General features: G+C 45.3%; 1 protein-coding gene across 3 annotated transcripts in view; it reads left to right on the top strand.

The window, feature by feature from the left end:
• The window catches only part of ADAT1 (adenosine deaminase tRNA specific 1), a 46,527-nt gene that overhangs the window by 16,712 nt on the left and 6,663 nt on the right, over positions 1 to 23,152 (top strand). For all 3 annotated transcript variants that reach the window (XM_068259921.1, XM_068259922.1, XM_068259923.1), the window contains 4 exons: positions 553 to 1,078; positions 1,157 to 1,296; positions 2,744 to 2,843; positions 3,440 to 3,526. In XM_068259921.1, the coding sequence (XP_068116022.1) occupies positions 553 to 1,078; positions 1,157 to 1,296; positions 2,744 to 2,843; positions 3,440 to 3,526 (853 nt within the window). The remainder of the gene's footprint in view (positions 1 to 552; positions 1,079 to 1,156; positions 1,297 to 2,743; positions 2,844 to 3,439; positions 3,527 to 23,152) is intronic.

Genomic DNA, 23,152 nt, shown 5'->3' on the forward strand with positions numbered 1-23,152 from the left:
GTAATTAGACAGGCTAATTTAGTGTGTCACACTAAACACACACACAGTGAATTTCTGAGCAACTATACTTTCTTGCCTGCTGTGCAAGAGTTGGGTCTACCTTATATTTACAGCCCTTCAGTCTAGATGATCTACAGCTATTTTTGTGCATTTTGGCCTTCGTCAGTGCAATGTATGGAATTAGACAGGAGCACTTGAAAGGAGGTATGGAGTCCCAGCACCACCAAGATTTTGTGTAGTCATGGATGAAAGAAACATTAAAGCCTCCTGCTCTAAGCACCTGGATGGAATGATTTGCATGGCTTTGCCGATTTTTTTCCTGAAGCAATGCATTATGGTCTTGTTTTTTGGGTACCTGCAGGTAGTCATGACCTGCAACTAAAGGCCATTCTGGGAGGCTTTCAGTAAAGGCTTGTAAGCCCCTTTTGACCCATTGGCTTCATTTTTGTTGCTCCGCATAATTTATCTGGATTTACTGTAAGTGTAGATTAGAATGGAAAGCTGACATCTGATTGGACAGGAACAGGCTTGACATAATCTTTTTCTTACCAGGTGGTGATGCTTCTATCATCCCAATGACCTGCTTCCAAGACTATCTTTGTCCCATGTCTGTGGTGAAGGAGGAGACCTCCTCACAAAGCTGCTCTGTGGACTCTGGGTGTAAAAGGAAGCGGATGGATTGTGATTGTCCCTTTGGTGCCAAGAAGCTGAAAAAAGATGGAGGAGAGAGCAGAGAAGAGTCAGGTGACCAGGAAGATGGCCACTGCGCAGGTACTGATTCCACACAGGAAGTGACTGATCTCCACAGGACCGGAGCCAAGTGTGTTCCCGGAGAGGCACAGGACAGTCTTAGCCCTGGGGTGGACTATCACACCGTGGGGGTTCTAAGAGTCAAGCCAGGCCGCGGAGACCGGACGCTATCCATGTCCTGTAGTGACAAGATGGCTCGCTGGAACGTGCTTGGCTGCCAGGGGGCGCTGCTCACGCACTTCCTGCAGAAGCCCATTTACCTGTCCGCACTTGTGCTGGGAAAATGCCCCTTCAGCCTCCAGGCTATGGAGAGAGCCCTGCACAGTAGGTATTGTATGAGGGGGGCTCTGTGATTGGCTGAGGAGAGGAGGCTTGGCACTGGGTGACGGGTGATTTTCATCTGCAGGTGTGACAAGGTGACGGATCTGCCAGAGGGGTATAGCGTCCATAAAGTGGAGATCAGACAGTCACTTTTGCAGTTCCATCACGGGAGGGAGGCGCTGAGGGACGCAGAGGCTGCAAGAAAGCTGGTTCCATGCGGAGCAGGTGAGGCGCCAGTCTTCCACTTTTATTATAGCTGAATATCCATAACTGACAGGAAGCTGATATTGCTGTTCTTAGCTTCCATAGCAACAGTACACTGTTTGGAGTACATAATGTCCAGTAACTCCAACCTTGTCACAAGTAACTAGCTGCACAGAGCAGAAGCCATCATGCGCACACGCATGTACCATGGTCTAAATTAAAGAGAACAAACCCTTCTGTTGCAAAAAATGAAACACACCGTACTTTGTCCATATCTTCTACTGCAGGGATTACAAGCAAACATTACTTCAGTTTGCTGGCATTGATGTTACAGTATTTTTGGACTATAAGACGCACCGAGGAATAGAGGACAAAACCAGGGGAAAAAAATATGTAATCCGGTGCAACCATGGTGAAGGGGCATCTTGTGGATTATGCCCCCTTTGTACCTCCCTGTGTCGTCCTCTGCCCTCCATGTGTCTCTCTGCCCCCCCCTTGTTTCTTCCTCTATGCCTCTTTGTGACCCTGTATCCTCCGTTTGTCCTACTGTGTCCTTCTCTGCATGGGCACAGTACACAGTTGAAGGTTCGTATTGGTAGGCACTCACAAGTCAGGAACTCCCCGCATTTGGACTATATGACGCAGTGACTTTTCCCCCCACTTTTGGGGGAGAAAAAGGAAGTCCTATAGTCCAAAAAATACAGTATATGCATTTTATCCACAGAGTGACTAACAGAAACTGGCAGAAAGGAGCATCACTGTTCCTCAATCAAATCATCCTGCAGCCACTCAATGCACAAGAGTGACGACTTACCTGCAGCCACCCAGTGCACAACAACTTACAGGTAGCCATAACCATATGGAAAGTTAGACACTTTATGCCACGTTTAAAGCATTTATTGAAAACAGGAACACAGCAAACTCATGTTGTGGGTCCATGTACACAGGACAACTATTGCATCAATCCAGTGCACATAAAGTGCATAGTACAATATAGTGTAAAAACCTGCCCACTCTCCAATCCGACCGGTTTTGGCCTTGTGCAGTCATCAGGGGTATTCTGAAACCACCTTATTTCTATGTAGTGGTGGCCACCTGTAAGTCTTGTTGTGCACTGAGTGGCTGCAGGATGATCTGAATGAAGAGTCTCAGACTAAGGTTATTGCCACAGCGGTGAGGTCTTGTCTGGTATCTATATACACCTTTGTGGAACAGGAGCCTCTGGCAGCGTTTGACTTTAGGGATCCACCTGTGTAATAGCAAAGCACTTGTATTATCCAGCTTTTATTGTCCTTATTGCCATACAATTGGCATCAGTTTGGAATGATGTCTCACTGACCATCCCTAGTGGTGGGAGCGTCTTAGTTTGTGTTGTGTTGAGTGATCACTACTGCCTGGCTGCATGTCCTCCGAGTGCGATCACATGGTAAGAACACAAACTAACAATATATGTAAACTTCTCCCACAGCCATTAGCTGGAGCGCAGTACCGGATCAGCCACTAGATGTCACTGCTAATGGCTACAGACAAGGCACCACCAAGAAGGCCATCGGTACTCCGCAGTCACGGTAAGAGACTTGTTTCCTGAAGGCGTTTTTTCTTATCTCAGAGATAAAATGTTAACTTTTATCAGAGTCCCTCATAGCTCAATGCCAGACAAAGAGGCTGCAAGGTGTAGCTAGGACTCTACCAGGACAGCAAATGAGGAACAGTAGTGAGAAACTGACAGGTCCCATCTCTTCCCCGGCTTTAAAATGGCTTGCTATCCATTGCTGTGCTTGTCCCTGTTGAAGAGAACTTTCGATCATAGTGGGCACAGTTCACTATGCCCTTCAGGAGTGGGTGGATGAGCAAAAGCTTCCTCCCTTCTTTTTCCCAAGGCCCTGTACCCACAGCTGCTAGACATGGAAGGTCTTAGAACACGGTTTTTCCCTGGTGCCGTGTCCAGTAATACTTAGTTAAGGGTTTTTGTTGCTATTGTATTGGTCAGATAAGCTATCCACACCTCAGGTAGCAAGTATAGGGGATTTCCCAGGCCATGCATTCCCGATTTACCTGATGTGTAAGAAGATAGGAGATTCGTACAGATTCCCATCTGTGTCACGTTGTGTGAGTTTCAGTGGAGATGGTTGGGTGTATCTGACAGATCTCATTTTGTGCGCAGGTCTCGGATCTGTAAAGTAGAATTATTTCACATGTTCCGGAGTCTGGTGGAGGGTCTGTCCGAGGAGCAGCGTCCACAGTCACTCAGGTGAGCGGTTTTGTGTGATTCCGACCCAATCTGGGAGGGAAGGTCCTCAAGATCCCACCTCTAGGTCTAGGGTTCGTTTCCTGGGTCCATATGCAGTTCACTTTTTCTCTTGAGTTTTCTCCCAGGTGATATTTCACACCTTTTCATAAAATAGCCTTTTAAACCACTAGCAAGCGAGCAAATACTCAAAATAATGTTGATAGTACTTTTTTACCAACTTTTAGGTACTTTTTTTCAATTGTAAAATGCTTAAAGAGACTCTGTAACAAATTGTTTATCTTTATTTCTTCTATGCTATAAGTTCCTATGCCTTTTCTAATGTGGTCTGGCTTACTGCAGCTTTTCCTAATTGCACAGTAGCTGTGTTATCTCTGTTATATGATCTAATCTTCTCTCTATAGTCGGCACAGTCAGGCTGAGGCAGTCAGACTGGAATGTGCAGGGCTGCTTGTGATTAGCTAGAAGCTGTACACACCCCCTGCAGGCTCTGTGTGACTAACACACTCTGCTTAGCTGAGCCTATTAGAAGCTGGTTAGTTTGTTTGTAAACACTGCCTAAAACTGGCAATTACAAGCCAGGTTTGCAGCAGAGAATGGCAGAAACAGCACAGAGGGGACCAGGAGCACATAATGAATAGAATGGTATGCTTTTTATTGTAAGAATTTCAGAGTACAGATTCTCTTTAAAAGTTGGCTAAAAAAAGAGTTTTACTCACCTGGGGCTTCCACCAGCCCCCTAGATGTCAGGTGCCCACACAGTCTCGCTCCGATCCTCCTGGCTCCGCCGGTGGCTACTTCCGGTTTCGGCGACAGGTGCCGACAGGCTGGGAATGCGAGTGATTCTTCGTGTTCCTGGCCGCAATATAGCCCTCTACAGGATCTTCTCAAAAAATTTGCATATTGTAATAAAGTTCATTATTTTCTGTAATGTACTGATAAACTTTAGACTTTCATATATTTTAGATTCATTACACACAACTGAAGTAGTTCAAGCCTTTTATTGTTTTAATATTGATGATTTTGGCATACAGCTCATGAAAACCCAAATTTCCTATCTCAAAAAATTAGCATATTTCATCCAATAAAAGAAAAGTGTTTTTAAAACAAAAAAAGTCAACCTTCAAATAATTATGTTCAGTTATGCACTCAATACTTGGTCGGGAATCTTTTTGCAGAAATGACTGCTTCAATGCGGCGTGGCATGGAGGCAATCAGCCTGTGGCACTGCTCAGGTGTTATGGAGGCCCAGGAGGCTTCGATAGCGGTTATAAGCTCATCCAGAGTGTTGGGTCTTGCATCTTTCAACTTTCTCTTCACAATATCCCACATATTCGCTATGGGGTTCAGGTCAGGAGAGTTGGCAGGCCAATTGAGCACAGTAATACCATGGTCAGTAAACCATTTACCAGTGGTTTTGACACTGTGAGCAGGTGCCAGGCTGTGCTGAAAAATGAAATCTTCATCTCCATAAAGCTTTTCAGCAGATGGAAGCATGAAGTGTTTCAAAATCTCCTGATAGCTAGCTGCATTGACCCTGCCCTTGAACACAGTGGACCAACACCTGCAGCTGGCATGGCACCCCAGACCATCACTGACTGTGGGTACTTGACACTGGACTTCAGGCATTTTGGCATTTCCCTCTCCCCAGTCTTCCTCCAGACTCTGGCACCTTGATTTCCGAATGACATGTAAAAGTTGCTTTCATCCGAAAAAAGTACTTTGGACCACTGAGCAACAGTCCAGTGCTGCTTCTCTGTAGCCCAGGTCAGGCGCTTCTGCCGCTGTTTCTGGTTCAAAAGTGGGTTCATGCTTCCATCTGCTGAAAAGCTTTATGGAGATGAAGATTTCATTTTTCAGCACAGCCTGGCACCTGCTCACAGTGTCAAAACCACTGGTAAATGGTTTACTGACCATGGTATTACTGTGCTCAATTGGCCTGCCAACTCTCCTGACCTGAACCCCATAGCGAATATGTGGGATATTGTGAAGAGGAGATTAACCACTTCAGCCCGCAGGTGTTTTCACCTTCAGGACAAAGGCAATTTTCCCCTGTCAGCACTAAATGATCTATATCTTGTTTTTTTCGCCACAAATTACGCTTTTTGGTGGTAATGCTGGTTTTCAGTAATTACTTTATTTTATATGCATTTTATAGGAAAAAACAGGGAAAAAATGAAAAAAAGACACCATTTCTCCAAATACACCCCCTATAATTTTAAAATAATCAATGCTACTATAAATCAAACCCACACATTTTTTTTGCCCATTTGTCTCGGCTATCACAAACTATAAATGATGTTCCTAGTACAATGTATGGCGACAATATATTATTTGGAAATAAAGGTGCATTTTTTCTATATTGGGATTTTTGTTTTCTTGTTGTACCCTAGTAATAATTGCAATCCCTTTTTTGCAAATATAACAGTAATACACTCTTGTGGCATACATATTTAGAAAGCTGTGTCCTTTAGGTAACTATTTATGTATTTTTTTTTATTCTATCACTTTTTTTTTTTTTTTACAAGTGTTTGATCTTGGTACAAAGTATATGAAAATAACAATTTTACTGCTTTTGATTCAGTTTGACACAAAAATAAAAAAATCACATGACGTAGGCCTCAGCCTAATACATCCCAAATTCTATTCTATTGCATGTCACAGTTAAAATGATACACCATAAACATAATCCGATAGCTTTTTGGGCACACAGCAGACTGTTAATCGCAAGTAGCACCAACGGCTTTTTCAAGGCCATTTTTTCACCAAAAGTAAGTGTCTTGTTTTCTTAGCAAAGCTTCTGGAGCATCTGAACAATCAAGAAATACCATAAATGTCACCATTCTGAAAACTAGAGACTCGGGGCTACTCAGATATTGCAATTTTGTAACATGCGGACTTTATCGGTTTTGCTGAATTCTGAGCATAACATTGAAAAGTGTATTTTTAACAATTTTTTTTCATTTTGTCACAAAAGAAAATCCACATGACACAGGCCTCAGATTTCAAACACCCCAAATTATATTCTCTCACTTGTCACTGCAAAAATGATACACCATGTAAATAATCAGATAGCTTTTTAGGCACACAGCAGACTGTTAATTACAAGTAGCACCAATGGCTTTTTCAAGGCCATTTTTGCACCAAAAGTAATAGTGTCATGTTTTCTTAGCAAAGTTCTGGAGCATCTGAACAATCAAGAAACACCATAAATGTCACCATTCTGAAAACTAGAGACCCAGGGCTACTTAGATATTGGTATTTTGTAACATTTGGACTTGTGCGGTTTTGCTGATACCTGACCATAACTCTGAAAAAGATTTTTTTTATTATTTTGAATTGAGTTTGTCCCTACTTATGTTTTATGTGACATGAGTCCAAGCTTTAAAACCTACCACAATGTATTGTACAGCTGGTCATGATAAAAATGATATAACCTATATCTCACTTAGTAACAAACTGTTAGTGCAGCAAACCATTATACCCCTGGTGCACTATTTTTTTTGCACTAATTGGTACAGCGGCATTGTTTGTAGTGTTGTCCGGATCATGAACGATTCGGATCTTTGATCCGAATCTATTTTATGAGTCAATCATCCGAATCATCAAAATGAACGATTCGGATCGCAAAAGGGGCAGGGCCAGGAGCGACACGCCCCCTCTCAGCGGGCAGCGGGGTCCTGGAAGCAGGGATCGCCCTGTTGGATGGGAGGCAGACTTGCAGGGAGACAGGTAGATGAGAGAGAGGGGACATGGGTGCCACTGCCAGATATGTGTAGAGCACACACTGGCTATAATCTGCTGCCCATTATAGGCTGGCTGTTCCGTAGTGCTGCACAGTGAACACATTGGAAGCTTTTGGCTCAGCACAGCTCAGTAACTTTGCAGACAGTGTGATTGAAAGGCAATATAATTCTCCTGCACTCGGCACTAAACAGCTGCACTTATCTTCTGGGAATGCTTTCTTTCACTGTGCGACCTTTTCTTTCAAAGTGTACAGATGAACATATAGGTGAAATATATGTAAAGCATATGACTTCAGCATGTGGGTATTACGTGCAAACATTTCTGCTCTCTGCTCGTCCCTCCTCCCTTCTCTGTCCACTCCCTGCCCTCTGTCCATCTTCTCCCCTTCTCTGTGTGTCCACCCCCCTCTCCTTCTCCTGTCCACAGACCTGTCCTGCTGTTCATTTCACCCCCGAATGCTTCCGGTAGTAAAATGATCCGAGATTCGGATCAAAGATCCGGATCTCTTCAATGATCCGATTCGAATCATCCGGATCATTGAAAAGATCCGAACTTCCCATCTCTAATTGTTTGTTTGCATAGCCCCAGAAGAGATTGAACATCATAAAAATACCACAAATGTCACCATTATGGAAAGCTAACAACCAGGGCTATTTAAAAGTGGGTGTTTTATGAACTGCCTGCTCGTGTAGTGGTGGTGAAACTTTCCCAAGTGTCATTATAATTTAAAATGACTTTTTTTTTTTTGTTGTAAGTTGGACTAAGTTTGTATCTACCTATTTTTTTATGTGACATGACACAAGCTTAAAAACATACGAAAATGTATTGCCACATTTTCCATGGTAAAAACAAAGCCAAATATGGCTACTTTGAATATATTACTTCTCTCAATAGTGATGACAAATGCATTGGAACTTACCATTGGAGGTCCAGCAGGATTGGTGAAAAGCCAGATGTCAGAAGCCAGGGGTCAGACGACAGGAGATGGTTTGCAGAGTAATGTGGCTAGCTCTCTTTGCAGCAGGGTTCAACGTTCAATTTTGAAGCTTGGGTGTGTTCGTCCAAGCATCAAGTTCCCTCTGACACCCCAGAAACATGGTGGTAGGCCAAATGTAAGATCCTTTGAGGGATAGTAAGTGACATGAATATATAGGGGAAATATATAAAGGGGGAAATGCCAGTAAAATATGTCCAGGTGGAAAATAACAGACCCCCCCCCCCCCAAAAAAAAAAGAAGGAAGTCTAATAATCGATCTCTGTGTGATATGCCTTAAAGCACTCAGCAACACAGTGCTGGGGCTGAGGGGCAGTCTGGGCAAAAAAACCTGGACTCCCTCCTTCTCCGGTGTTTGACACATACTCTGCATCTTCTTGTGGGTTTCTTTTTCATTTCATTTCAGAAGGGCAAAAAATCTGATCCAGGAAATTATAGACCTGTAAGTTTAACATCAGTTGTATGCAAACTATTTGAGGGGTTACTAAGAGATACTATACATGACTTCATAGTAGAAAATAATCTTATTTCTCAGCATCAACATGGGTTTACTAAAGACAGGTCCTGTTTGACTAACATGCTCAGCTTTTATGAGGTAGTGAATGCTAATATGGATATTGGGAATGCTGTAGATGTGATATACTTGGACTTTGCAAAGGCCTTCGACACTGTTCCCCACAAAAGTCTGGTGCAAAAGTTGAGGATGCAAGGACTGGGGAAGAGTCTGTGTTCATGGATAGGGAACTGGCTAATGGACAGAAAACAAAGAGTTGTGGTCAATGGATCGTACTCAAAATGGGAGACTGTTAGCAGTGGGGTCCCACAGGGGTCTGTTCTGGGTCCAGTGCTCTTAATTTATTTATTAATGACCTAGTAGATGCAGTAGTGAGCAATGTTGCTATTTTTGCAGATGATACAAAATTGTGCAGAACCATCAACTCTCAGGAAGATAGTGTCATATTGCAACAGGATCTGGATAGGATGGCTATATGGGCACATACATGGCAGATGAAATTCAATGTTGACAAATGTAAGGTCATGCATTTTGGACGTACTAATGGTCTAGCACCATACAAAATAAATGGGATACAGTTGGGGACATCAAACTTGGAGAAGGACTTAGGAGTACTCATTGACAACAAGTTAAATAATCGTACTCAATGCCAAGCAGCTGCAGCTAAAGCTAACAAAATTTTGGGATGCATTAAAAGGGAAATAAAAACTCGAGATGCTAGCATAATATTGCCCCTGTTTAACTCTCTAGTAAGGCCACATCTGGAATATGGAATTCAGTTCTGGGCACCACATTACAAAAAAGATATTGCAGTTTTAGAGCAGGTGCAGAGACGAGCAACAAAATTGATGCGTGGGATGGAAGGTCTCACTTATCGAGAGAGGTTAGATAAACTGGGTTTATTTAGTCTAGAGAAAAGACGCCTTAGAGGGGATCTAATTAACATGTATAAATACATCAGAGGGCAATATAATACCTTGGCGGATGAGCTTTTTGTCCTTAGGCCTTCTCAAACGCATGGAGGAAAAACGTTTTAACCATTTATTTAGGAAAGGGTTCTTTACAGTAAGAGTGATTAAGATGTGGAATGCATTGCCACAGGAAGTCGTTATGGCAAACTCTATACCTGCATTTAAAGGGGGCTTAGATGCTTTCCTTGCGTTGAAAGACATCCATGGCTACAATTACTAGGTAATGCCTAATGGTGTTGATCCAGGGATTTTATCTGATTGCCATCTGGAGTCGGGAAGGAATTTTTCCCTTTAGGGGCTAATTGGACCATGCCTTGTAAGGGTTTTTTCGCCTTCCTCTGGATCAACAGGGATATGTGAGGGAGCAGGCTGGTGTTGTACTTTTATACTGGTTGAACTCGATGGACGTATGTCTTTTTTCAACCAAAATAACTATGTAACTAAATTTGGGGGGATTGATTCAGGAAAATGTCGTTCTCTTAGCCGTATTGTATTTTCCAAATGAATTGTATCTTGTAGTTGTGGGATTTGGCCAGGGTGGTACATGAGAGACTTGAGGACTTTCACCTTGAATTCAAGATAGGAGTCTTGTTTGCCTGTTTTACTGTAAATGACAAATGCGTTATGCATTGCCACCTGGAATAAATAAAACACCACCTTTTTATACCAGGACCTCCATTTTCTCTTCAGGAAATAGGGAGCCAGCATTTGGTCGGCCAAGTCTACTGCTCCCATCCTTTTGTTGTACGCAGCAAGTGCCTCTGGCTTTTCAGACCGCTCTCTTGACGTGACCGGATCCATGGCCTCTGTGTGGATAGTTGGCAGTATCATCACGTCCCTTTTGTCTCGAAACTTTAAGGCAAGAAGCTCGTCCCTTCTGAGGCTAAAAGTCTCTCCAGGCTGCAATTTTTTATTTACAACCTGTTGTGGGAGGCCTAAACGGTTGGACCTCACTGTCCCACAAGCGCCAGTGTCTGCTGAATACAGGAATTTAAACAGGGGTATGCTTGAGTAAAAATTGTCCACATAAAGATGGTAGCCTTGGTGTAGAAGTGGCTTGATAAGTTCCACAACAATTTTCCCACTGGTGCTGATGTATTGTGGGCACCCAGCTGGCTGTAATAAGCTGTCTTTGCCTTCATAAATGTTGAAGGTGTATGTGTAGGCAGTGCCGCACTCACATAACTTGTAAATTTTTACCCCATACCTTGCCCGTTTGCTTGGGATATACTGCTTTATTGCAAGTCTCCCATGGTAGGGTACCAGTGATTCATCTACAGCGATGTCATGCTGTGGAGTGTAGATGTCCTTAAATGCTGTGGTGAGGTGGGTCAACAGGGGCCTCAGCTTAAAAAGCCTGTCATAGGCAGGGTCGGTTCGGGAAAGACACTTGCTATTGTCATTAAAATGCATGCATCTTGACAGCACTTCATACCTCTCCCTACGCATTATACATGGATACATGGCTGCACTGTGAAATATGTCTCTTGACCAATACAACCTGAGCTGTGGCTTTTGATTTATGCCCATGCTCATTGTCAGGCCAATAAATGTTTTTATTTCCGGGACGGTGGTGGGCTGCCATTTTTCCACCATATAGTGGGTGGGGTGTAAATCAAAAAACTGTTGCGCAAACAAGTTAGTCTGCTCGACTATATGCTGCAACAATTCCTCTGTGAGGAATAACTGGTAAAACTAAACTGGTGACAGATTGTCAGTAGGCACTGACACACCAGGAGTAGCTGTAAATGCAGGGATATTGGGCGCAATGAGATTAGGGGATGACCAGGTGCCACGTATAATATGGTCCGGTACCTCCTGCCTGCGAGGCCGGCCACCCTGTCTGGGCCTGGCTCCCCTCTGCTCACTACTGCTGCTGGCTGCTGTGGTGTTGCGCACTGAGCCCCCTGCTATGGCCTCTGATGGTTGTGATGGTCCCTCATCACCTGACCCAGGAGCCCTTCGCAAGCGTCGAGATGGCAGCCCTTCGGACTCTGAGCTGTCAGATCCTGATCCAGAGTCTGACGGAGGGAGCCACTCGCTCCCTGAATTCTCGCTGCTGCTCTGCTGGAGGATGACGGCTGCCTCCTCAACAGAATGCAGCCTCCTTGCCATATTTCACAAAGAGGAAAAAGATAAGAAGAAAGATGGGGTTATTTTTTTTTTTTCAGGGAAGAATGAAAAGAATAGAAGAATATAGATAGAAAAAACAGAGATAAGGATAGGTAGATATGGTAGAGAGGGGGAAAAGTACCGTAAGGTACCGAAAGGTAGTGGAAGGGGGGATCAGGAAAGCTAAATGGTTACGGAGAGGGAGGATCAGGGTTAATGGGCTGGTATGGGATTAAATATACAAGTATGGGGGGCAAACTTTATTTAAAAAGTATTAAAAAAGCCTACCACTTTCCTCTGTCAGTCTCTCTAAGCTCCTGTCAGCACAAATCAGTGATCTGATATGAGCTGTGAGAGAGAGATAGTGTTTATAAACATTACTAAGAATGCACATTGTTACTGGTTGTAACTTTGTGCATTCTTAATCAAAGGGCTCTGATTGGCTAGAGGGATGTTCCATCCCATAACCAATCTTCCCTCCATGTAGTCTGTCTGCTCGTCATTCACGCGTGCACGCGTATTTGCATCCGCGTGCACGCAACCGCCGCTAATCAGCTGGACGAGCATTCTCGTCCACTTTGCTTTTCAGCGCCGCCTTCTGGACAAATATTCTCGTCCAGTTGGGCTTAACTGGTTAAGAGACACAAGACCCAACACTCTGGATGAGCTTAAGGCCGCTATTGAAGCATCCTGGGCTTCCATAACACCTGAGCAGTGCCACAGGCTGATTGCCTCCATGCCACGCCGCATTGAAGCAGTCATTTCTGCAAAAGGATTCCTGACCAAGTATTGAGTGCATAACTGAACATAATTATTTGAAGGTTGACTTTTTTTGTTTTAAAAACACTTTTCTTTTATTGGTCGGATGAAATATGCTAATTTTTTGAGATAGGAAATTTGGGTTTTCATGAGCTGTATGCCAAAATCCTCAATATTAAAACAATAAAAGGCTTGAACTACTTCAGTTGTGTGTATTTGAATCTAAAATATATGAAAGTCTAATGTTTATCAGTACATTACAGAAAATAATGAACTTTATCACAATATGCTAATTTTTTTAGAAGATCCTGTATACTGCTATTGCGGGCGGGAACGCAAAGATTCACTCGCATTCTCAAGCCTGTCGGCAAAAACGGAACTAGAAGGGCCACTGCAGCTTTAAGGCCAAGCTTCAGGGCCGCACGTCAGAGCGCACTAGTGATTCCCCCCCCCCCCCCCCTTTCTCCCCACCAACAGCTAGTTTTTCTAGTGGATCATACAGCGCATGGTCTGAGCACTGCAGAGTGGGATATACAGGGGTCCCCACAGTAGGTCTGTCTATGTGAACCTTTATCCTATTTCACGCTTTGCATATAAAGTTGTACTGAATGCTGTGTTTGGTGTGGCGTCCTGTCAAGACATTCTTGTTTGTCAGGCTGTAAGATTAATTGACCCGTTCTATTTACACAATTTTTGGACTATAAAGTAGTCCACACACCACACCATACACACTCATGATTGTCCTGTACAAATCGTTGGTTGTTACGATAAAAAATGTCAGGTAAATATATCAAATTTGAGACACACACAGTGATATTTGAGAAGTGAAATTAAGTTTATTGCATTTACAGAAAGTGTGCAATAATTGTTTAAATAAAATTAGGCAGGTGCTCCATGTCGCTTGTAGTCTTCCGAAGAGATGCTGTGACAAGCCTTTGTCTTCTTCTAGCTCTTCCACTCCATCAAAGCCTGCTGCTGTCCCCGCCCAGGGCTGGCTCGAGGGGGGGGGGGGGGGAGAGATATTGCCTGATATTGATATAAGACAGACCACCAGACCAGTAGTCTATTCCCCAATTACCCTGGCTGCCTCTCAGCCGCTGAATGATTTGAAGTGGACCTGTCCTGTCTATCCTTACCTGGTCCCGAAAAGTCTTGCCAGTGCCACCACTCTGCTGCCTGTTTGCCTGATAGAAGAAAGACCAGTAGTCTCTGCTGTACCCCAATTGCGTACGAGAGAGAACGGTGGCGGAGACTTGGGTGCAGGACACAGCCAGTATATGGCTGATCCTGCTGCCGCACAAGTCCGGGGCGTGTTAATTACTATTCCCCCTCCAGGCCGACATGGATAGTGGGGGAATGAAATAATTCGGCTTCCAGCGATTGCTGGAAGCCGAATTATTGTTTTAAAAGCAACTTCAGGTCCGTCTTCTGACGGCGCTGAAGTTACTCCCTGTGCCTGCGATAGCCGTAGTTCCTATTACGGCCTATGGTGGCGCCGGCTGCGCCCAAGTGTCCAGCACTGGATTTACAGTGTTCGCCCCAATTCACCCGGCTGTTTGAACATGTGTACACATGATGCCCCCTTTATATTTCTGACTGCCTCCTCATATGTGCCTGTCTAGAACCGGCCCTGTCCCAGCCCATATTTATGACTCGGCAGGGTGATGTGGCTGTGTCACCTTATGGTGGCAGAAAGTTCTAGAATTTCCTGCCCCGTCAGCTGTTGATCTTTAGTAGGGAGGTGTGGCTTCAGACTGACCGGAGGGAATGAGCCGGCAGCGTGTGGCTGCTGTGGAGGGCAAGAGGTCCATGACTAGGAGGTATTGTTCGTTTTTTTTTTTTTTTTTTTTTTTTTTTTTTTTTTTTCTCCCCATTTTGCAATAACTGCAATGCTCTTCATAAAATTTCCTCATCTCAGACGTCTTCAATTCATGTAGGCCAGTGATGGCTGACCTTGACACTTCAGCTGTGACAAAACTACAAATCCCATCATGCCTCTGCCTCCCGAGTTATTCTTAATAATCCAATCCAAACATTTATATAGCGCTTTTCTCCTGTCGGACTCAAAGCGCTCAAGAGCTGCAGCCACTGGGACGCGCTCAGGAGGCCACCCTGCAGTGTTAGGGAGTCTTGCCTTGAACTCCTTACTGAATAGGTACTGACCCTAGCCAGGATTCGAACCCTGGTCTCCCATGTCAAAGGCAGAGCCCTTAACCAGTACTCTATTCAGCCACTCTTAGAGCTGTCAAGTATTGCAATGCCTCGTGGGACTTGTAGTTCCACCACAGCTGGGGTGCCAAGGTTAGCCATCACTCATGTAGGCATTCTGTCATCCAGAATTATCTTGCAATTAATTTTAGATGAGTTTACAGACGTGTTGGTCTGTTCTGTGGAGAGTGGAGGTAAAGGAGAAGCAGGAGATGTACTGCATGCAGCATCTGTTGGCAGTACACTAGCAATCAGCTGAGGATTTTCCAGCTCACCAGATTGCCACATGCAGCTGCAGGAGATTATCACTATATCATATGCCATCTGTACATGAATGCTGAATGTGAAGAGGGTTCTCTCAGAAAGAACCCAGTCACTATATTGCCCTTCTTGTCTTTGGATCTGTCATTCAAGCAATCTGATTCTGATTCCAGAAGTCTAGCTGTTGATAAAATTTGAAAGACAAAATCTAAAGGTTTGTACACACGTCTGACTATAACAAACTGCCGGTCGTCAGTCCCGCCCGCGGGGCGGCCGTTCTGATGACAGGTTCCCCATGTCAGCAGGCTGATGAGGCTGTTTTTTGACCAATCCACCGAGCAGATCAGTCAAAACCAGCCTTATCAGCCTTACGACAGACTGCACACATCGGAAAACTGTCGCCAGAACTACCGCCCCGCGGGCGGGACTGGTGACCGGTTGTTTCAGTCAGACGTGTGTACGTAGCTTAACATGTTTAGGCCCTGGAACCCACTACAAAGCACTATCGCTAATTGCATTCGCTAGTGTTTTTAACGAGCATTTTGTAAGCAGTTTCGTGAGCGTTTTCTGGCGATTTTGGTAGAGATTTTAAAAAGTGTAAGTGTTTTTGTCAGCGATTGTGTAGCGATTTGCCATTAGCGGTTTTAATTCTGATTGGTCCTTTTCAATTATTTAAAAAACTGTTTACAGTGTGCAGTAATTTACAAACTCTAGCAAAATCGCTCTGAATAGCGATTCATGAGCGATTACGCCAGCGTTTATATACAGAAGTGGGTGGAAATCCGCTCACAAACCTCCGTCCACCGACAGTGCAGGAAACTGGGTTGCTTGGACCCCAAGTACAGATTTGTAGGAAGGGAGTTCCGCACGATGTAGGTAGAGTCGAAATACTTTTATTGGATCAAACACATGACAGGCTAAAATCCATCACCACACGCTGACATGTTTCGGGCGTTACACGCCCTTAATCATAGCATAGGTGCATGTGAACAGAGGTGACCTATATAAGGGATAGGACCACACCCGGTACCACATGTTCAGGCCCCACCCACAAAGAGGTGTATACATAAAACTTGAGGAACATCCTCAACAGTGTAATCAATACATAAAAACATATAACACAAGGATAAAATGTAAGTACACATGATTGGACACATTACAGTTTCACGCAGCAATAAAAGTACAAAAAATAAAATATATATGAATCTGACAAGCAGTTACATACATAGATATGCACACCAGGGACAGTACACCCAAATTACGTAACTGTATTGAGGTCCCATCTGGCGTTAAGGCCTCTTGGCGAACGCGTCCCTAGTTGGAAAATCCAATAGGCCTCCCGAGTGAGGAGACGCTTGTAAACGTCTCCCCCCCCCCCCTGGGGGGCCTCTGGACACGCTCAATACCTTGAAATGAAAATGAAGCCATGTCACCAGAATGGACCTCTCTAAAATGCTTGGCCACATTGGATACCTCCGTAGTCAACCATCCTGCTCCCCTATAATGCTCCCCTATACGCTGTCTGAGATGACGTGTAGTACAACCCACATATTGAACATGACATGAGGAGCATGAAATCAAATAGACCACGAACTTTGTGTGGCAATTAATGTACTGTTTCATAGGGAAAATGTTTCCATTCGAGTACGAAGTGACAGACCGGGCAGGTTGATGTACAACACAATAATTACAAGTAGAAAAATTACATTTATATGAGCCACAAGTGGTTAACCAGCATGGACGTGAGGAACTGCTGGAAAACAAACTGGGAGATAAAATACTCCCTAGTGTGGGGGCCTTTCTACTAGCGAATTTGACACCCTGTTTAAGGATCACATTAAGGGCAGAGGCGTAGCTAGGGGTGGGCGGGGTAGGACAAGTGCCCCCGGGCGCCGACTCCCTAAGGGCGCCCATCTGCCTTTTGTTTTTTTTCAATCTCCTCTCTGCCCGAGTCTGCAGACTATGCAGAGAGTAGCTGCGGTGCCAGCGCACGTCATTACGTGCTGTGCACGCAGCTTCCACGTGCAGGATGCTGTCACTGGAGCCCCGGGAAGTTTGAGTCAGTAGTGGAGGCCTGGCTGGATCGCGCAGGGACTTATCAGTGTGGACTGTCACTGGAGTGCTGATCGGACTGTGTGCGGAATCCACATAGAGCAGAGGGAGCCGTGTGCATGCTATCCAGATGGAGCTGAGTATGCTGTGTGGTGGAATGGATTGGAGGGAGCCCCGGGAGCTGTCAGAGGGAGCCGCGTGTGGAGACACAAGTGAAGAGGGAGGGAGAGGAGCTGCGCTTTTGCATGTGAGCTGGGGAAGTGTTGTGCACATGCTGGATGCTGCAGCTGGAGAGTGGAGACCCGGGAAGTGTAATGGCATCTCTTATGATTGGCTTATACAAGCACCGCAAACTGTAGAGCAAGACCGGGACAGCCTGGGATATTCTTACTGACTTCAGCTGCCTCCCAGAGTAAGCTGTCCGCTTGCTGCCTCTACCTGTCACTTGCTTGCTTTCCCTTTCAGCCACGGAAGGATGGCTCTCCTTACTCTCCCTGCTTCTATAGCATTCCTGATGTTAACTCCTTCCTTCATTCCTCTTCTCTGCTATGGTATGCCAGGCCAGGCCTGCTTCTTCTATTAAGACTTAGTTCAGCGTCCCTAATTCTTTGGCACTAACCCTTTTTTATTATTATTATTAATTGTATTTATAAAGCGCCAACATATTACGCAGCGTTCACCAGAATATCGTAATGTGGGACAGAATATCGTAATGTGGGACAGAAAATCGTAATGTGGGCAGCGTTCACCAGAAACCCTTTCACTACTGGTCATCTTGTTACTTAGTAGTTTGCACTAGCACTTTTTTAGTGTGTATTTTACTGTTTTATTGCAATTGCATAATGCCTAGCACATATTTATGCCCTGTAGACTCATGCGCAGTACTTGTATCCCTCTGGGGATTCATATCATTCAATCTCAATAGCACAAAGCACCTTCCTATTCCCTTAACCCCACTGCTACTAGGAGACTTTGGTTCAAATAAATCTTTCCTCCCCCTATTCAGTAAGCCAGCACCTATTCAGTAGGAGACCTATAGAACGCGTCCCAGGGGTCGCAGCTCTGTCGCTGTGAGTCCAACAGGAGAAAAGCGCCATATAAATGTTCTCTGTCATGTCTCTGTATCTATAGCACTGACATCTTCTGCAGCACATTACAGAGTACATAATCATGTCATTGACTGTCCTCAGAGGATCTCACAATCTAATCCTACCATAGTCATAGTCTAATGTCCTTCCATATTATTATTATTATGTATTTATATAGCACTGACATCTCCTGCAGCACTTTACAGAGTACATAGTCATGTCACTGATTGTCCTCAGAGGATCTCACAATCTAATCCTACCATAGTCATAGTCTAATGTCCTACCATATTATTATTATGTCTGTATATAGCACTGACATCTTCTGCAGCACTGTACAGAGTACATAGTCATGTCACTGACTGTCCTCAGAGGAGCTCACACTCTAATCCCTATCATAGTCTAATGTCCTACCATATTATTATTATGTATTTATATAGCACTGACATCTTCTGCAGCACATTACAGAGTACATAGTCATGTCACTGACTGTCCTCAGAGGAGCTCACACTCTAATCCCTATCATAGTCTAATGTCCTACCATATTATTATTATGTATTTATATAGCACTGACATCTTCTGCAGCACATTACAGAGTACATAGTCATGTCACTGACTGTCCTCAGAGGAGCTCACACTCTAATCCCTATCATAGTCTAATGTCCTACCATATTATTATTATGTATTTATATAGCACTGACATCGTCTGCAGCTCTTTATAGAGTACATGGTCATGTCACTGACTGTTCTCAGAGAAGCTCACACTCTAATCCTACCATAGTCATAGTCTAATGTCCTACCATATTATTATTATGTATTTATATAGCACTGACATCTTCTGCAGCACTGTACAGAGTACATAGTCATCTCACTGGCTGTCCTCAGAGGAGCTCACAATCTAATCTTACCATAGTCATAGTATAATGCCCTACCATATTATTATTATGTACTTATATAGCATTGACATCTCCTGCAGCACATTACAGAGTACATAGTCATGTCACTGACTGTCCTCAGAGGAGCTCACAATATAATCCTACCATAGTCATAGTCTAATGCCCTACCATATTATTATTATGTATTTATACAGCACTGACATCTTCTGCAGCACATTACAGAGTACATAGTCATGTCACTGACTGTTCTCAGAGGAGCTCACAATCTAATCCTACCATAGCCATAGTCTAATGTCCTCCCATATTATTATGTATTTGTATAGCAGCACCGATGATCACGCTCCTATCCTGATGCGGGGCCGCGCCCCTATTTTTCTCTTTGCCACCATGGGGGGGCACATAACCTGTCTTTGTCCCCGGGCGTTGAAAGCCCTAGCTACGCCTCTGATTAAGGGTGTCATCAGCCTGCAACACAGGTAAACATTTTCTTATAATCTGTGTAATCTGTGTATATTCCTGGCTATAAGCAGTCACAAACACTGTGTCTCTTTTCGTCTGTGATACCATCCTTCGAGAACTAGATGCCAAAAGGTCTTCTCTTGTTCTCAGAAGGGCCTGCTTCCTTCCCCTCTCTATCATCCATTTTGGATATCCACGCTCCGCAAGACGAGCACCCACAGCGCTCAACTCCACCCCAAGGGCCGCGGCGTCAGAACAGTTCCGGCGCGCCCGAATAGCCTCCCCCCACCGGGACGGCACGGATAGTGTGGGACGGGTGACAACTATTGGCCCTCAGGGTGGAGTTGCCGCCGCAGGGCTTGCGGTACGTGCTGGAGACAACAGAGGCCGAGGAAGGATCTCCCCTAAGAGTAAGGTCAAGATAATTGACCTCTAGGGGTGACCACTGGAAAGTGAACACAAGGTTCAAGTTGTTAACATTAAGAAAATCAACGAACTGCTGAGCTTCGTCACACGTGCCGTCCCAGACGACCAACAGGTCGTCAATATATCTGCCATACCACACAACGTGGCTCGAAAAAATGTTAGAGTCACTGAACATGTGGAGCTCCTCCCACCAGCCCATATATAGGTTAGCTAGTGAGGGAGAAAATTTCGCTCCCATCGAAGCTCCACACAATTGTAAATAAAAATCAGAATCAAAAAGAAAATAGTTGTGGGTAAGCAGATAATGGACAGCACATGCGACGAAGAATTGGAGATCCGAAGAAAAGGCAGAATATCTGGCCATATGGTATTCTAAGGCTTCCAGAGCGAGAACGTGGGGAATACATGAGTATATATTTATATACTTTACATTGCAGAAACGCTACCGCTGAAAAATGCTACATGTCCAGCGTTTGCGATTTTGCTAATCGCAATCGCTCCAGTGGAATTTGGCCCATCCATTAACATTAGCTGAGCATTTAGGGAAATCGCTCCCTAAACGATCAAAAAATCGCTGTAGTGGGTTCCAGCCCTCAAGGTGCCCATTCATCCCTCGACTTCGTGGGCCGACCGACCATCTGGTTTTATAATTAACGGCTCAGATGAAAATTAGTTGCATGTATCAATCGGACATGCTGCAAGATGTCGGGCTGTCGTGGTCGATTGGGTGCGCAGCGGTGAGCTATATCGGGACAAGCAACGAACGCGAAGACACCCTCGGCAATGTTCCCCTAGTGTATAAATGTGCATTACCTGTCCAGTGTCGCCCACCGCGCAGTGCCCATCTGCCTTCGAAAATCCCCCGCTTTCTTTGGACTTGGCCAATTCCAGAGAGAATTCATGCTGAAATCGATTGGGAGTCGGCGTGCAGTGTATGGGCAGCCTACAGATCTCTCTCTTAAGGTGGCCATACACTGGTCGATTTGCCATCAGATTGACAAACAGATCCCTCTCTGATCGAATCTGATCAGAGAGGGATCGTATGGCTGCCTTTACTGCAAACAGATTGTGATCGGTTTCATGCTGAAATCGATTCACAATCTGTGGAGCTGCCGCCACCACCCGCCCGCCCGATTGCCTGCCTGCATACATTACCTGCTCTGCCGGCGCATGTCCCCCGGTCTCCGCTGCTCCTTCTCCGCTGGGTTCCGTCGGGCTTCATTTCTTCCTGTCCGGGGAAGTTTAAACAGTAGAGGGCGCTCTACTGTTTAAACTTCCTGTCGGGACAGGAAGAAGTGAAACCTACCGGAACCCAGCGAGAAATAGCAGCGGGGACATGCGCCGGCGGAGCAGGTAATGTATTGCCGCTAGCGTCGGTCGTCGCACATTTGAACGCACATTTGAACGCCGCTATCGACGCACTCCCGACCCGCCGGCGATCGAGCAAAATCTTCCACACGGACGGATCGACGGGAACGATCGATTTCGGACAGAAATCGATCGTTTGGTCAGCGTGCAACGATTTCACAGCAGATTCGATCACCGTGATCGAATCTGCTGTATAACGGCGGGAAAATCGTTTGGTGTATGGGCCCCTTTAATCAGATTTGATCAGAGATTTGTCTTTGTGGAATCTGCCTGTCATCACTAAATGTATGGCTACCTTATTCCTGTGTATTGCCGGACCCGGTGTCCCTATGTGAAAGTATTATAACCAGGCCTGATGATTGGTCATCTGCTATGAATTGTACGTTTTTGTTGTGGCTCTGGAACACCCACAGTGCTGTGTGTCGTGGGATTATCCTGTGGAAAACGACGCTGATGTTTCTGTTGGACGCAGTCAGTCATTTGGAGCGCTGAGTATTTATTAAAGCCCCTCCCAAGTTGTTAGCATGTCATTAGAAAAATGCTTACTTGTCTGGAGTGAGGGCTGGAAAAGCTGAGTAATGTCTGGCCTGGTGTGGCTCCACTACCCAGAGGCCTCCTGTGACTGGCTTCCCTCTGCCAGCAGAAGTCAGCTGTGTTCTACAGCCTGTGAGCTGCCAACTTCCCTCACTCTCCACCAGCTGTTCACTGTCCATCATCCCAGAGCTGGGAGAAACGCTGATCATCCATCATCCCAGAGCCGGGAGACGCTGATCATCCCAGAGCCGGGAGACCCTGATCATCCCAGAGCCGGGAGAAACGCTGATCATCCCAGAGCCGGGAGAAACGCTGATCATCCCAGAGCCGGGAGAAACGCTGATCATCCCAGAGCCGGGAGAAACGCTGATCATCCCAGAGCCGGGAGAAACGCTGATCATCCCAGAGCCGGGAGAAACGCTGATCATCCCAGAGCCGGGAGAAACGCTGATCATCCCAGAGCCGGGAGAAACGCTGATCATCCCAGAGCCGGGAGAAACGCTGATCATCCCAGAGCCGGGAGAAACGCTGATCATCCCAGAGCCGGGAGAAACGCTGATCATCCCAGAGCCGGGAGAAACGCTGATCATCCCAGAGCCGGGAGAAACGCTGATCATCCCAGAGCCGGGAGAAACGCTGATCATCCCAGAGCCGGGAGACGCTGATCATCCCAGAGCCGGGAGACGCTGATCATCCCAGAGCCGGGAGACGCTGATCATCCCAGAGCCGGGAGACGCTGATCATCCCAGAGCCGGGAGACGCTGATCATCCCAGAGCCGGGAGACGCTGACCACCTGGGGCTTGATTGTCCATCATCCTACAGCTGTAAGACAGACTCTGACCAGAACAATCACAATTGTGTCATCTCATCAGAGGCTACAAACCCCTCTGTGGGAGTGTACACTTACCCCTCTCCCTTTCCATCAGAACAAGGGGAGCAGTGGCTCTCTTGACAGGAGAAGAGAGGATGCCTATGGCAAAATAATTTGGCAAGAAAGTAATTTGAACAAATGTGACAAAACTGGAGTTTTTTGGGATGTCACATCAGCTCTGTGTCCAGAGATGAAAAATTAAGTTTTCAAAGACAGTAACGCAGTGCCTACTGTAGGACATGGTGGAAGCTCTATTATGTTTTGTGGCTGCTCTGCTAGCATCTGGTTAAGGGTGCTCTGAGTCTGGGCAGGAAAAAATTAAGTTTTAAGACTATATGAAGACATTCTGGATAGAAGCATACTGCCCAATG

Source organism: Hyperolius riggenbachi, chromosome 11, assembly GCF_040937935.1.
Source record: "Hyperolius riggenbachi isolate aHypRig1 chromosome 11, aHypRig1.pri, whole genome shotgun sequence".
NCBI lineage: Eukaryota > Metazoa > Chordata > Amphibia > Anura > Hyperoliidae > Hyperolius > Hyperolius riggenbachi.